Source organism: Hemibagrus wyckioides, linkage group LG20 (genome assembly GCF_019097595.1).
Source record: "Hemibagrus wyckioides isolate EC202008001 linkage group LG20, SWU_Hwy_1.0, whole genome shotgun sequence".
NCBI lineage: Eukaryota > Metazoa > Chordata > Actinopteri > Siluriformes > Bagridae > Hemibagrus > Hemibagrus wyckioides.
In genome coordinates this window covers 15403291-15416232 of record NC_080729.1, presented here as the reverse complement: position 1 = coordinate 15416232, position 12942 = coordinate 15403291, and the positions used below count along the sequence as shown (strand labels likewise).

Genomic DNA, 12942 nt, shown 5'->3' with positions numbered 1-12942 from the left:
GACTACTTAAACCTGTATTGTCCTTGTTAAAGCAGTGGAAGTACATTATGGAGTCAGATGGGTTGTTGTATCGGGTAGTGGATGATCCTCGTCAGGGTGAGTGCCAGCAACTGCTCTTGCCAGCTTGTTTAAAAGATTAAGTCCTTGAAAGTGTCCATGATAAGATGGGACACCGGGGTATTGCACGTACGCTCAACCTGTTGAGGCGGAGATGCTTTTGGATTGGCATGTATGAAGATGTTGAAAGGTGGATTAAAAAGTGTCATCGTTGTATCCTAACCAAGATGCCGGAGCCGAAAATCCATCCTCCTATGAAGCCATTTTTAGCTTCAAGGCCTTTGGAAGTGGTAGCTGTGGATTACACAGTGCTTGAACCTGCCTCAGATGGTCGAGAGAATGTGTTGATTGTAACCGATGTGTTTATCAAATTTCCCTACCAGAGACCAGAGATCTGATACCACAGCTAAGATTTTACTGAAGGAGTGGTTCATGAAGTATGGAATACCAGAGAGGTTACATTCAGATCAGGGAAGGAACTTTGAAAGTGAGGTGATAGCTGAGTTGTGTCGACTTTATGGGGTGAGGAAAACACACACGACTCCTTATCGTCCACAAGGTAATGCTCAGTGCGAGCGATTTAACAGGACACTCCATGAGTTGTTAAGAACACTTCCTCCTGAAAAGAAAATGGGATGGCCAGACCATCTTCCTGAATTGATCTATGCATACAATGTAACACCACATGCAACAACTGGGTACTCGCCTTATTTCTTGATCTTTGGAGTAGAACCACGTCTTCCTGTAGATGCTCTTCTGGGCCAGGAACAAGCTGTAGACAGGAGGCAGGATTGCCTAGTAATTCACCAGAACCGTCTCAGGGAAGCTCATGAGAGAGCAAGGGAGTTTGCAGAGCACAAGGCTGCAGAAAGACTTGCGCCATTAAATGACAAGGTTTACTGTCCTGTCGTTGATCTTGGGCAAACAGTGTATTTACGTCATCGGCCAGCTGGTAGGAACAAGATACAGGATGCTTGGGCTCCTACAGTGTATCGGGTCATAGAGGTACAGGGCACCACATATACTGTTGAGCCTCTGGAGGGTGGTCCTAGTAAGAGGGTTCACAGAGTTGACATATGCCCTTGCGTAAATCCTGTGGTTGAAACTGTGATAACAGAGAGTAGGTTGGCAACTCCACTATCTGAGTCGCTGTCAGAGCAGGTAGACCTTGAGACTGTTGATCCAGAGTGTGTGGTGTTAGAAGAGGTCACATTGCCTTGTCCTGAAGAGCCAAGTAATGTGGATGTTGTAGGCTCCAGGCTAGATGAGGAAGACCTAGCTGTTGAACCTGATCTTGCTATAAATAATGTAGAACAGCAAGCGTTTGAGTCAGAGCATTCAGTAGAACATGGCTCTGTCCCTTGGGTAAATAAACCTAAGAGGCCAGTTCCTACACCCAGAAGAACCACCCGAGCCAATGCTGGTATGCATTCAAATCTGTTTAATGAGCCAAGATCGGCATGCAATTCTGTTTCAATCAGTCCTGAAGATTTTTCCCAGGTTTTGGCAAGCCTTGGTAGTGTGTTCTTTAGAGAAGTGGTGAAGGAGGTTAAGAACACGTACTAAGTCATTGAGCACACTGACTTTCTAGCAGGGGAGAATGTGGCCAGGTAGCAAAATTGAACACTATCTCTGGTGTATGTATAATTAAATAAATTGTGCGTGGCCCCTTTAAGAGGTTTCTGTGTATGTGCACTACACTGTTCATGTGTGTTGCATGTGCGCAAATATTTTACCTGTGTAGAAAGAGCTCCGTGTGTAACGCTTGCGGCTGTTGTCCTTGTTGATGCAGTGAAATCACATGGCAACGAATGGGCCTAGGGGATAAAGCTAACTGATTGGGTATGTAAGTTTCGTGATTAAACTGTTCAATACTGTGTTTGAGATAATTGATGTATATTGTTGATTTTGTCTAATATATTTGTTAAGTGACTGATGTACATGTGATATATTTTTGATAACTCATGGTTCACATGGGGAGCATATGTAAAGTGTCTTTGTTAATATGCTTTTTATTCTTCTTTGTACCTTAGCCACTGCTGTATTCCAGTAGTTCTTGTTTTTTTTATTTCTGTTCTGAGTAATTTGTTTTTTTTATACAGTTGGATTGTACTTAACTCCACTATATTTTAGTTAAACAAGATAATTGTTTTTTTTATTTTGCTCCCATCGACCTCTGTCAGTTTCCAAAAACAGCAGTCAGATTAAAACCCAGATAAAAAGAAACATACACTATATTGCCAAAAGTATTCGCTCACCCATCCAAATAATCAGAATCAGGTGTTCCAATCACTTCCATGGCCACAGGTGTATAAAATCAAGCACCTAGGCATGCAGACTGTTTTTACAAACATTTGTGAAAGGATGGGTCGCTCTCAGGAGCTCAGTGAATTCCAGCGTGGAACTGTGATAGGATGCCACCTGTGCAACAAATCCAGTCGTGAAATTTCCTGGCTCCTAAATATTCCACAGTCAACTGTCAGCTGTATTATAAGAACGTGGAAGTGTTTGGGAATGACACCAACTCAGCCACGAAGTGGTAGGCCACGTAAACTGACGGAGCGGGGTTGGCAGATGCTGAGGCTCATAGTGTGAAGAGGTCGCCAACTTTCTGCAGAGTCAATCGCTACAGACCTCCAAACTTCATGTGGCCTTCAGATTAGCTCAAGAACAGTGCGCAGAGAGCTTCATGGAATGGGTTTCCATGGCCGAGCAGCTGCATCCAAGCCATACATCACCAAGTGCAATGCAAAGCGTCGGATGCAGTGGTGTAAAGCACGCTGCCACTGGACTCTAGAGCAGTGGAGACGCGTTCTCTGGAGTGACGAATCGCGCTTCTGGGTCTGGGTTTGGCGGTTGCCAGGAGAACGGTACTTGTCTGACTGCATTGTGCCAAGTGTAAAGTTTGGTGGAGGGGGGATTATGGTGTGGGGTTGTTTTTCAGGAGCTGGGCTTGGCCCCTTAGTTCCAGTGAAAGGAACTCTGAATGCTTCAGCATACCAAGACATTTTGGACAATTCCATGCTTCCAACTTTGTGGGAACAGTTTGAAGCTGGCCCCTTCCACTTCCAACATGACTTTGCACCAGTGCACAAAGCAAGGTCCATAAAGACATGGATGACAGAGTCTGGTGTGGATGAACTTGACTGGCCTGCACAGAGTCCTGACCTCAACCTGATAGAACACCTTTGGGATGAATTAGAGCGGAGACTGAGAGCCAGACCTTCTCGTCCAACATCAGTGTGTGACCTCACAAATGTGCTTCTGGAAGAATGGTCAAAAATTCCCATAAACACACTCCTAAACCTTGTGGACAGTCTTCCCAGAAGAGTTGAAGCTGTTATAGCTGCAAAGGGTGGACCGACGTCATATTGAACCCTATGGATTAGGAATGGGATGTCACTTAAGTTCATATGCGAGTCAAGGCAGGTGAGTGAATACTTATATAATATAGTGTACTTGTGTTCTGGTGTATTCTTCCCTGTGTACACCCGGCTACACTCTTATTACTAGTAAACCCTCCATCGGTTCAGTTCAGTCCATTTATCGATCTTTACCATCACTTTTAATTATGTCAGATGTGACATTTTTAGAACTGCTATTTTCTGGATGCAGTCACTTTATAAGCCTGTCACTTTATTCCGAGGCAAATCAATCGTCCTATTTTACTCTGACTGTGATAGGTGGCCTGAGGGATACTGAAAGGAGATGACAATCAAAGCCACAGACAGGAGGATGAATAGAAAATGAAAATATACATCAAGCACAGTTGAAACTTGTCACTCTGCATTAAATAGATCAGCCTGAAACTTGTCATGCTTCAATTAAACAAGCCTCAGCACTTCACTGGTGGGTGAAACACACACACTAAAAAGCATTACCAGTACCAGTCCAGTATTCGTTTCCAGCCCTAGCATGACAAACCTGCCATTAACTCTCTCTGCCTACTCAAATTTATATCCAACCATGTATCATGGCTGACCCTGTGACCCCTTCTGGGGTATGCGAAGAAAATCATCATCGCTATGCTGTAATGAATATGAAACAAATAAATAAAGGCTTCAAATACTCTTACTCAAGCTCCTCCTTCTCCTTCTCCTGCTATACTACTGCTATTCTTACTCATACACCCTCTCCTGCTCTTCCTCCTACTTCTACCATAACTCCTAATAATACTTCTACTCGTACACCTCCTCCTCCTTCTTCTATACCTACTCCAACCACTACTGCTACTAATACTACTTCTACTCAAGCACCTCATCCTTCTACATCTCCTATTACTCCCTCCCACATCTCCTATTACTCCCCTTCCTCCTTCCACTGCTACTGCTGCTGCTACGACTAATAAAAATGTAATGTAAGTTCAAAATCTCAAACTGCTTTGCCTAAGAAAGACTGGACGGTCAAAACAAGGGCCGATGTTAATGAGTAATGAATGAACTACACATCTTTTTTTTGCAAAGGAAAAGACCAAGAAGCCCAAACATAAAGAAGGTATGCACTGGTTTCTTAGTGTCATGTAAGGTTAACATATTATTATTGTTTCTTACTTGATAAGCAGTTTTAGAGATGCTAGTGACAGTAGCTATTTAGGAATCCATATATTAGCAGGGACACAGTAGTGCTAAGCTTAAAGCATAAAGGACAATAATGTACTTAAATCTATGATTATTCATGCAGACAGAGCTAGTGTGGTCTCAAATGCCTGATTTCTTGGTTAATGAATTTTGTTTGAATTTTTCATTTCAGTAAAACTGTAGTTTGTTGTTATTCTTCATTTAAGTATAGTCTGTTGGATGCATTTTTATTCTGTGCCACGTGTGAATCTGTTAGAGGTTTGGTTCTTAGCCTGTAAAAATATTTCTTCAACCTGCCCCCCTAGGCTTATAAAGGACACTAAGAATTGTAAAATAGTTTTACAAGAACTCTTGTAGTTCTGTGGACATTTGGTCTGATGACACCTCCTAGTGGTATGTCCTGAAGTTCCAGAAGGATTTTCATGTAGTGCGATGTAATCTTATTACGCTAGAAAATTTACTCGTAAATGTACTCATCATGTGACTTTCAGGCTTATCGCTCAGTGAAATGGAGTGAAGAGGAATGTGAATACAGTACGTAACACTTTTTCTAGTTTCCAAAAACAAGTATCTGCAATCTTCGTCCGATTTTACAAGATTATACTACATTATACTTCCATACACTGAAGAAAAATGATTTTGTTCCTAAGCAAATGATGCATAAATTAATCAAGCTCTTTTAATTGATTATAATGTGTTTTTAAGTCTTCTTAAAATATTTAACTTAATCTAGAATATATTGTCTGTAATTAAAACAAACCAATTCTATTCATTTAACAGTAACTAGAAGAAAATATGAAGAGCTTTAATTCTGACACACACATGCTCGTTTGCACATGCTCAAGTGCTTGACGTGTCTTTACCGCCATTGCATGTTCCTGAGCGGGAATTGTTCTTTCTCTCACGATCCGTGGACTTCGGATTTCAGTAAAGAAACTCTTAATAAGAATTTCTATGTTGTGTTCGTGGATCAGCAGTGCCCTATTTACCATTTACATTTTGTTTTGAATGTTACAAGTGTAGCTAGGGCTATTACCTTTGTGCTATGATACATTAACTTTAGCTAATGTAGCTTAACTTAAGTGTAGACAAATGTATTAAGCAATTCTCAAACATTCTCTATAATCAGCAGTAAAAACCACTGAAATCAGCAATATATAATATTTTTAGTATCACGTTTGCATTATGGTATTCATCTCAAATTTTGTGTATTTTTAATGCATATCCTGAGGTAGACATGTTTACTATATGCAACCTTTCAATTAGAGATTCAGTCATGCCCTACAGTACTTCCTCCCACAAGCATAAACATACAAGTTTAATGGCTATGAATTGTACCCAATCACCAGAAAGATGGTCAGATCATTCAAAATTAAACACAAAAAAGAGATTAGAACTTGAATATAAACACACACACACAAGATATGAGTCAAAAAATAGAGAATTCAGACAGAATTTAAACACACACACACACAAACACAGTGCTTGTTTCTAGTGCTTACCAGTGCTTGCTTCTAGTTCTTCTGGGATTCTAGACATATCCATCTAAAACATTTGAGTATCTGTTAAATTTTATCCAAGCAACTTAAAACATCTGTTAGTGTAACATCGCCACTGGCGTCAGGCCCCCAGAGGGAGCCCTCGTCTGAGTTCTAGCACCACCCAAGAAGAATTATTGAAATATTGTTGTTTTTCCGTTTTTCGATTCACGCTAGCTTGCCCTCGGATGTCTTCTCTTGCCTGTCGATTTGGATTTGTTAATAAACCTCCGCTTATGGATCCTAACAACCCCTCATCCGGAGATTCGTTACAGAATACTTTGCTACTGTGAATCCAGTGGAGTATACTCACCTACAAGCGGTGGTCACACACCAAGAAGCTATCATCTGTGCCTACCAGGAACAGCTAGCCACCCTGCAGGCCACCCAGATGACCTCTCCAGCCACCACCGCTCCCACGCACAGTGAGTTAGTATGCATGGCACTGCCAGAAAAGTTTGATGGTTCACAGACCACTGCTGCAGCTTCCTGCAGCAATGCGACAACTTTTTTGCGCACCAGCCTGACATCTACCGTGTGCCTTTTATCTCTGCTTTCTGGGAACCACGACCTGGTAAAGTCCTCCTTCACTTACTTCTTTGGGCTGATCCGGGAGGTTTTCAAGTACCCCGCGGGGGGCGTGATGTGTCCATACAACTGCTGGAACTATGTCAGGGCTCTGAATTGGTAGCGGAGTACGCCATGAAATTTCGCACGCTGGCAGCACAGAGCAGTTGGAATGATGCAGCACTACTGGCTGTGTTTTGTGAAGGACATCGCCCTGACCTGCAGGCAGAAATTGCATGTTGAGACACACACACCTCGCTGTCTGAGTATATTATCACTGCCATTGGCCTGTATAATTTCATGCGCCAGCAGCTCACGTCAATGCACCGAACTCCTGCCATGAGAGGAGTATCAAAGTCCCCGGTAGGAAAGAATACAGCCTATACAGCTGGGCCGTGTTGAGTATCTGATGAAGGGTGACAGCGTCGGACCCGCATTTGGCTGTGTTTCTACTGTGGATGCTCGGTTTACCAGATGTCAACTTGTACTGAAAGACTCAATACGTCCAAGGTAAGAGAGAACTTTTGGTGTTCTTGCTTTACGTTACAAGTGCTTTGCACCATGATTAAGACACTGTTGTAGTCTCAGCCCTAGTTGATTTCAGAGCGGCTGTCAACCTAATTGACCGACAACTCGTAGAGGAGCTACGCCTTCCAGTCCAGCTCAGCAAGACTCCTCTGTGTGTGACAGCCATAGATAACCACCCCGTCGGGAAGGGCCTCATCACCTGCCCGACCATCCCTCTCACCGCCCAAGTTGGACTACTACACTTCAAAGACATTACATTCTTTGTCATCTCCTCACCAACGAACCCCATCATCTTGGGATTCCTGGCTCCAGCACCACAACTTGCACATGTCATGGAAGAAGGGTGAACTAACCAGCTGGTCAGCCTACTGCCTGGACCACTATATCAAGAACGTCCTCACGCATCCATGCTTTGCCACGTCCATTGACAGCCCAAACAGTGCTGGAGACTCCACGATTCCACAAGAATATTGAGAACTACGGGAGATATTCAGTAAAGAAAAAGCCATGCAACTCTCCCCACCGCCCCTGGGACTGCACCATAGACCTGCTGCCTGGGAGTTCCTATCCATCAAGGCAGCCCTGGAGAAGTGGCAGCACTGGCTGGAGGGGGCAAAACACCCTTTTCTTGTGCTCACAGACCATCGTAACCTTGAATACCTCTGTAATGCCAGGAGACTAAACCCTGTTGTTTGTGGGGAGTGACGTGCTAATGAATGCCCGTGTCCAACAGAATAAATAGGTGTGTACAATTTCAAATAATACTAATCATCATGCTTTTTTTGCTGTTTGTGTCCAGCATCGAATAATTATTTGACCGTGAATGTCTGGAATGTGGTTGTGAATTTATGACTGAAATAAAGCTGCTCACATCGGCACATGCTTTCACTTTGCAAAAGGCAGCATTTTTTTAGCGAGTATATAGTTGTGCTATGTTGTTTTGCTAAGCAGACGAAATGTAAAATCAATAATATTACCACAGGAAAACAACATAGCACAAATATATACTCGCTAAATAAATGCTAAATAAAAGTGAAAGCACGCACCAGTGTGAGCAGCTGTATTCCAGTCATCATATACTCAGATCACCCACAAAAAAAAATTGCTGTTGAACTACGCACGTTGTCGGTGAATGGCTGGAATGTGGTTGGGAATATTACTTTTAGCAAATGTTCTTTTAGCAAATGTAAAATGTTCTCGTGAACCTGCGGCACGCACTTTCACTTTGTAAAGGGGAGCATATTGATCAAAAGGAACGTGAAAGTGTGCGCCGATATGAACAGCTTTATTTCAGTCATAAACAGTGGCAACTTTTGCTAAGCAGACAAAATGTAAAAAAAAACCCAATATAATAGTACCCCAGAAAAACAACATACAATGCAAGTTGTGTGTGAATGGCTGGAATGTGGTTGTGAATATGTTAATTTTAGCAAATGTTCTAAAAGAATTGCATTTCAATGAAAATTTCAGAAACGATGCTTTATTTTTTGTTTCTTTCAACAAAACCTGGCCTTAGTGTACCCTGTTTTACACAAATCTAAGAAGAGATCCCATTTACTGCAGGTCTTCAGAAAGGCCTCAGACCCCAGAGGGAGGGATGGATGGATGGATGGATGGATGGATGGATGGATGGATGGATGGATGGATAGATAGATAGATAGATAGATAGATAGATAGATAGATAGAACTTTATTGTCATTGCAAAGTACAGGTACATAGTAACGAAATGCTTTTTAGCATCTACCAGAAGTGCAAATAGTAGAAATGGTGCAAATGAACAAGTGCAGATAAATATGTAAATATGTACATCGATAAATAAATAAGGCTATGTTAGAGTGTGTATAGAAAAATATGTGCAGGTAGTATTTACAGCAGATAAAGTGAAAGGTGTAATTATAATTGTGCTAAAAATGTGTGTATTATGTACAATGTATGTACAACAATAACAGATAATATACAGTGAATATACAGATAGTATATGGTATGTATAAATAAAGTATATATAAATGTATATACTGGTTAACCCAGTCACTTACCGCCTGTTACTCCAGTCGTCATATTGCATCTCACCTACCTTCCACGTGTCCCTACACAAGCCGGCACGACCTCGCCAAGACAACGCCCCGCCAGACAATGAGCCACCTCCACCTCTACATGTCGATGGGTCCCCAGTCTACCACGTCAACACCCTTCTGAACTCCCGGCGCCACCAGAATCGGCTACAGTACCTGGTGGATTGGGAGGGTTACTGCCCGGAGGAACGCTCGTGGGTCGACGCCAGCAACCCTCACCCAAGTTCTAGCGCCACCCATGAAGGAACGTTTCTGGGTTCTGGGACATATAGGCAGCATGCTAACCAAGCTGAGTATCGTTTCTTGCCCTCGGTTGTCTTCTCTTGCCTGTTGATTTGGATTTGTTAATAAACCTCCGCTTATAGATCCTAACAACCCCGCGTCCGGAGATTTGTTACATTTAGAGATTTTAAAACATTTTCCACTTGGAAGTTCTTACTTCACTTTATCTTTTGTTTCTCTTTCTGCAGATCAGTCCAGATTCAAAGTGTAAAGCTTGTGAGGTCTACACACAGGGGATTTGGCAGGGGTTATGTATAAGAAACCTGACTTATCTCCCATATTATTATTTTTTGTGGTGCAAGACTTCCTATAGTTTTATATTACAGTATTCATGGTTACAAAGAAAAATCCACACCTGGGACAGTGTCAGTGTCATTACATAATAGCTAGTTTTGGCTTAGAGATACATCACATTACCTGTAATATTTTCCTGTAAATTCCAAACATGGTGTATGAGTGTAAAACAGCTGATGGCTGAGAACCTTTGTATATTTCATGGTGTGAATACATATTTTACACATACTGTACCCCATACAATAATTCTGCTTCCTGTTCCACAGCCTTGTCAAAAATAAATCAAAATATTCAAATTGCTGCTGAATAGACTTTATTTAAAATGCATCTCCTCAGTACAAGAGTGTCAGGCTTTATCAAGTTAAAACAGATTCAGTTACAGAACCGAGCGCACTGATGATGTTTCTAAATATATAGCTGGAAAGTAAAAAGGATAGAAAAGCAAAGTAATAATGAAAAGATCATCTCTTAGATCAGGTATGTTTATGATACTTCATTTTCTTAATTGCAGAGGTCCGTCTGACAGCATCGGGCTACAATGCTAGAAATGGACTGTAGAAGGAAGCAGTCTGACATTGAGATGCATCTCCTGAAGTAGGAATCTAAAGAGATAAAGAATATTTAGCAGTCAGTGCAAGTCCCTATGCATAACCTGATATCATTAACATGCTTTAAGATGTAGGTGTGGTTTAGAGGGGATATGCACTGGGAGGTGTCTGGAGATGAGACAGGGGTATAATATCTAATGAGGAACATCTGAGTTTTGTGTCCTATAATCTTATGCACATATATGTATTTTTCTATTTCTAGTTTTTCCCTGGACACTAAGCTATGTGCGAGTGTGCCATGTTTTGTAATTATTGTACTGCAGAGAGTGTTAGATTTGAGTTTTACATTTAAGATCTGACCTGCAGTCATGTTATTTTAAAAATCTCAGAGGTGTTCATATCAGGTAATCAGTGATCATGAAACACAAGAAGAGACTTACAGGGGTAGATGGTGAATCGGGCGGAGATACAGGCATCTTTTTTATAGCCGCAGGTTTCAATCTTGTTAGTACATCTGGTTCCACTAAGTGGAACACAGTTGTTGCATTTCAGAGCAGAACCTGTGACAGAATAGAGACCAAAAGCTATAATAAACTTTCTACATACATGTAAGTACTTCCAAAACATGGCATTTTTCGTTCATTCATTCATTCATTCATTCATTCATTCATTCATTCATTCATTCATTCATTCATTCATCCATTTCTCAATCATTGATGTGTTCTTCTTCTGCATAACAGCAACACTTGACAAAGACCCTCATGTCTGCTAGAATTAGAAGTAAATAAGACAAATAGGACAGTCATCAGTGACAGTGTTAATATGATTAACTAGACTCCCTGACTGGTATCTTATCTGCCGTAATATTCTATGGCAGTATAAATGCTGAAATATTTCCTGGGACCAGTGTATCTTTGTATTTAAGGTTTCTTTTGTGTCATGCACAGTTTGCAAAGAAATTTTGAAGTTAATTCTGTCACGAATTCTTCTTCACGGCTTTCGCTTCTCTCCCTTGAGCTTTTTGTTTACATCGCCATGCCTTTGTTTCTGTCCTTTCTCCACCCCTGTCTGTGTGACTGATTGGTTATCTGATGTGTACACATATTCTCATGTCAGCCCTTGATTTGTTGCTATTTTTATGCCCTTCTCTTCCTTGTTTCTTTGCACTTATCTCAATAGATCTAAGCCATATTGAAGTTTAACATGTCTTTGTAGGTCTTGATCTGAAACTAGCCTTTTTTTCATGTTTATAATCAAGGATGATGTTCAATTGTTTTTACCAGCTTGTTCTTGCACTTGTTTTTTGACTCGGCTTCTGCCTGTACATTATAGTTACTGATAAACAATATCAGATTTTGAAGCTGAAGCATATTTTGTTTTAAACTAAACCAGTTGACACTCACCACTCATCAGCATCAAGGCAAAAACCAGAGCCAGGACCAGAGTCTTCATTATTCTGCAATATAAATAATTATTTAACTATTAAAAAATAAATAAAATAAAATAAATAAATAAATATAAAAAAAAATAAAATAAATAAATAAAAAAATAAAATAAATATATATATACACACTATTAGGTACATGTGGCTGTATATAAAACTGTATATATAAACAATAAAATCAAAGCATTTTTTCAATTTCAATTAAAAAGCAAAAAAAAAACCTAACAGCTTTATTAGAATGACATTCTATAAGATCTTACCTTCAGTGTTGGAGAGTGCTGTAAAGAAGGAAGTAATCTCTGCGCTTTGACTGTGTACCAGTCCTGTGTTCCAGTTTATCATTCCTCTTTTATATAAATCTAACAGGATGTTCCCACCCTCCTGCTTTTCATAGGGTTATGGACTTTCACCTTATGAATGATGTAGAGAATGCAAGATTTCACAATAATCATAGTGTTACCATTAGTCAGGTGATTTCTTCCAGTCTGGTGCAAAATGTTCATTCTAGCTTTTCTCTTCAAAACACATTACATAATAATCGCTACCTTTTGCATTAAACTAGAGTCTATAGTCTATAACTTAATTTATACGTATACATATTTAGACATCATAAGATTTAAAACTAAACAATAATAGCAACAACATTTTCAAGTCCAAAAATGTACATGGACATAACAGACAGAGAATGTTAAATAATTATTTCCTCATATTTCCTGGTCATTTTTCACATGTAGGAAGTCACGTATACTGTACTGACACTGATTCACTGCTATGAAACCCTGCCTGTCAGTATCGCACAGAACTAACACAGAAATTCAAGGTCAAGCAAGACAAAAAATACACAGTGTGTTGAAAGTGTGAGTGATATGAACATGAATTCTTGTGAGCAGTTTCCCTTTATACATTGTGCAGTGTATTAAGAAACCCCTTGTGCTAACCTTATGTACACTCGTGCAAACTGTTGATGCTGCATCCATGAGAAAATTGGATTTGGATATGAATTAGGAGTTAGGTTGAAAATTATAGAAAGGACAC

At 40.5% G+C, this 12942-nt stretch overlaps 1 protein-coding gene across 1 annotated transcript; it reads right to left on the bottom strand.

The window, feature by feature from the left end:
• Positions 1 to 10211: 10211 nt before the first annotated feature.
• LOC131370634 (CD59 glycoprotein-like) lies at positions 10212 to 12309 on the bottom strand. Its single transcript, XM_058418017.1, has 4 exons — positions 12168 to 12309; positions 11867 to 11919; positions 10904 to 11023; positions 10212 to 10517 (listed from the first exon to the last, which is right to left on the bottom strand). The coding sequence occupies exons 2-4, from the start codon at positions 11913 to 11915 to the stop codon at positions 10417 to 10419; spliced, it is 270 nt and encodes an 89-aa protein (XP_058274000.1). The 5' UTR covers positions 11916 to 11919; positions 12168 to 12309; the 3' UTR covers positions 10212 to 10416.
• Positions 12310 to 12942: the final 633 nt, after the last annotated feature.

Excerpts from the sequence above, each read along its gene's own strand:
- LOC131370634 (XM_058418017.1), bottom strand. The coding sequence starts at position 11,915 with ATGAAGACTCTGGTCCTGGCTCTGGTTTTTGCCTTGATGCTGATGAGT. Across the intron at positions 11,024-11,866 it reads TGCCTTGATGCTGATGAGTG|GTTCTGCTCTGAAATGCAAC; the intron begins GTGAGTGTCAAC and ends ATTCTGTCACAG. Across the intron at positions 10,518-10,903 it reads CCGATTCACCATCTACCCCT|ATTCCTACTTCAGGAGATGC; the intron begins GTAAGTCTCTTC and ends TTATCTCTTTAG.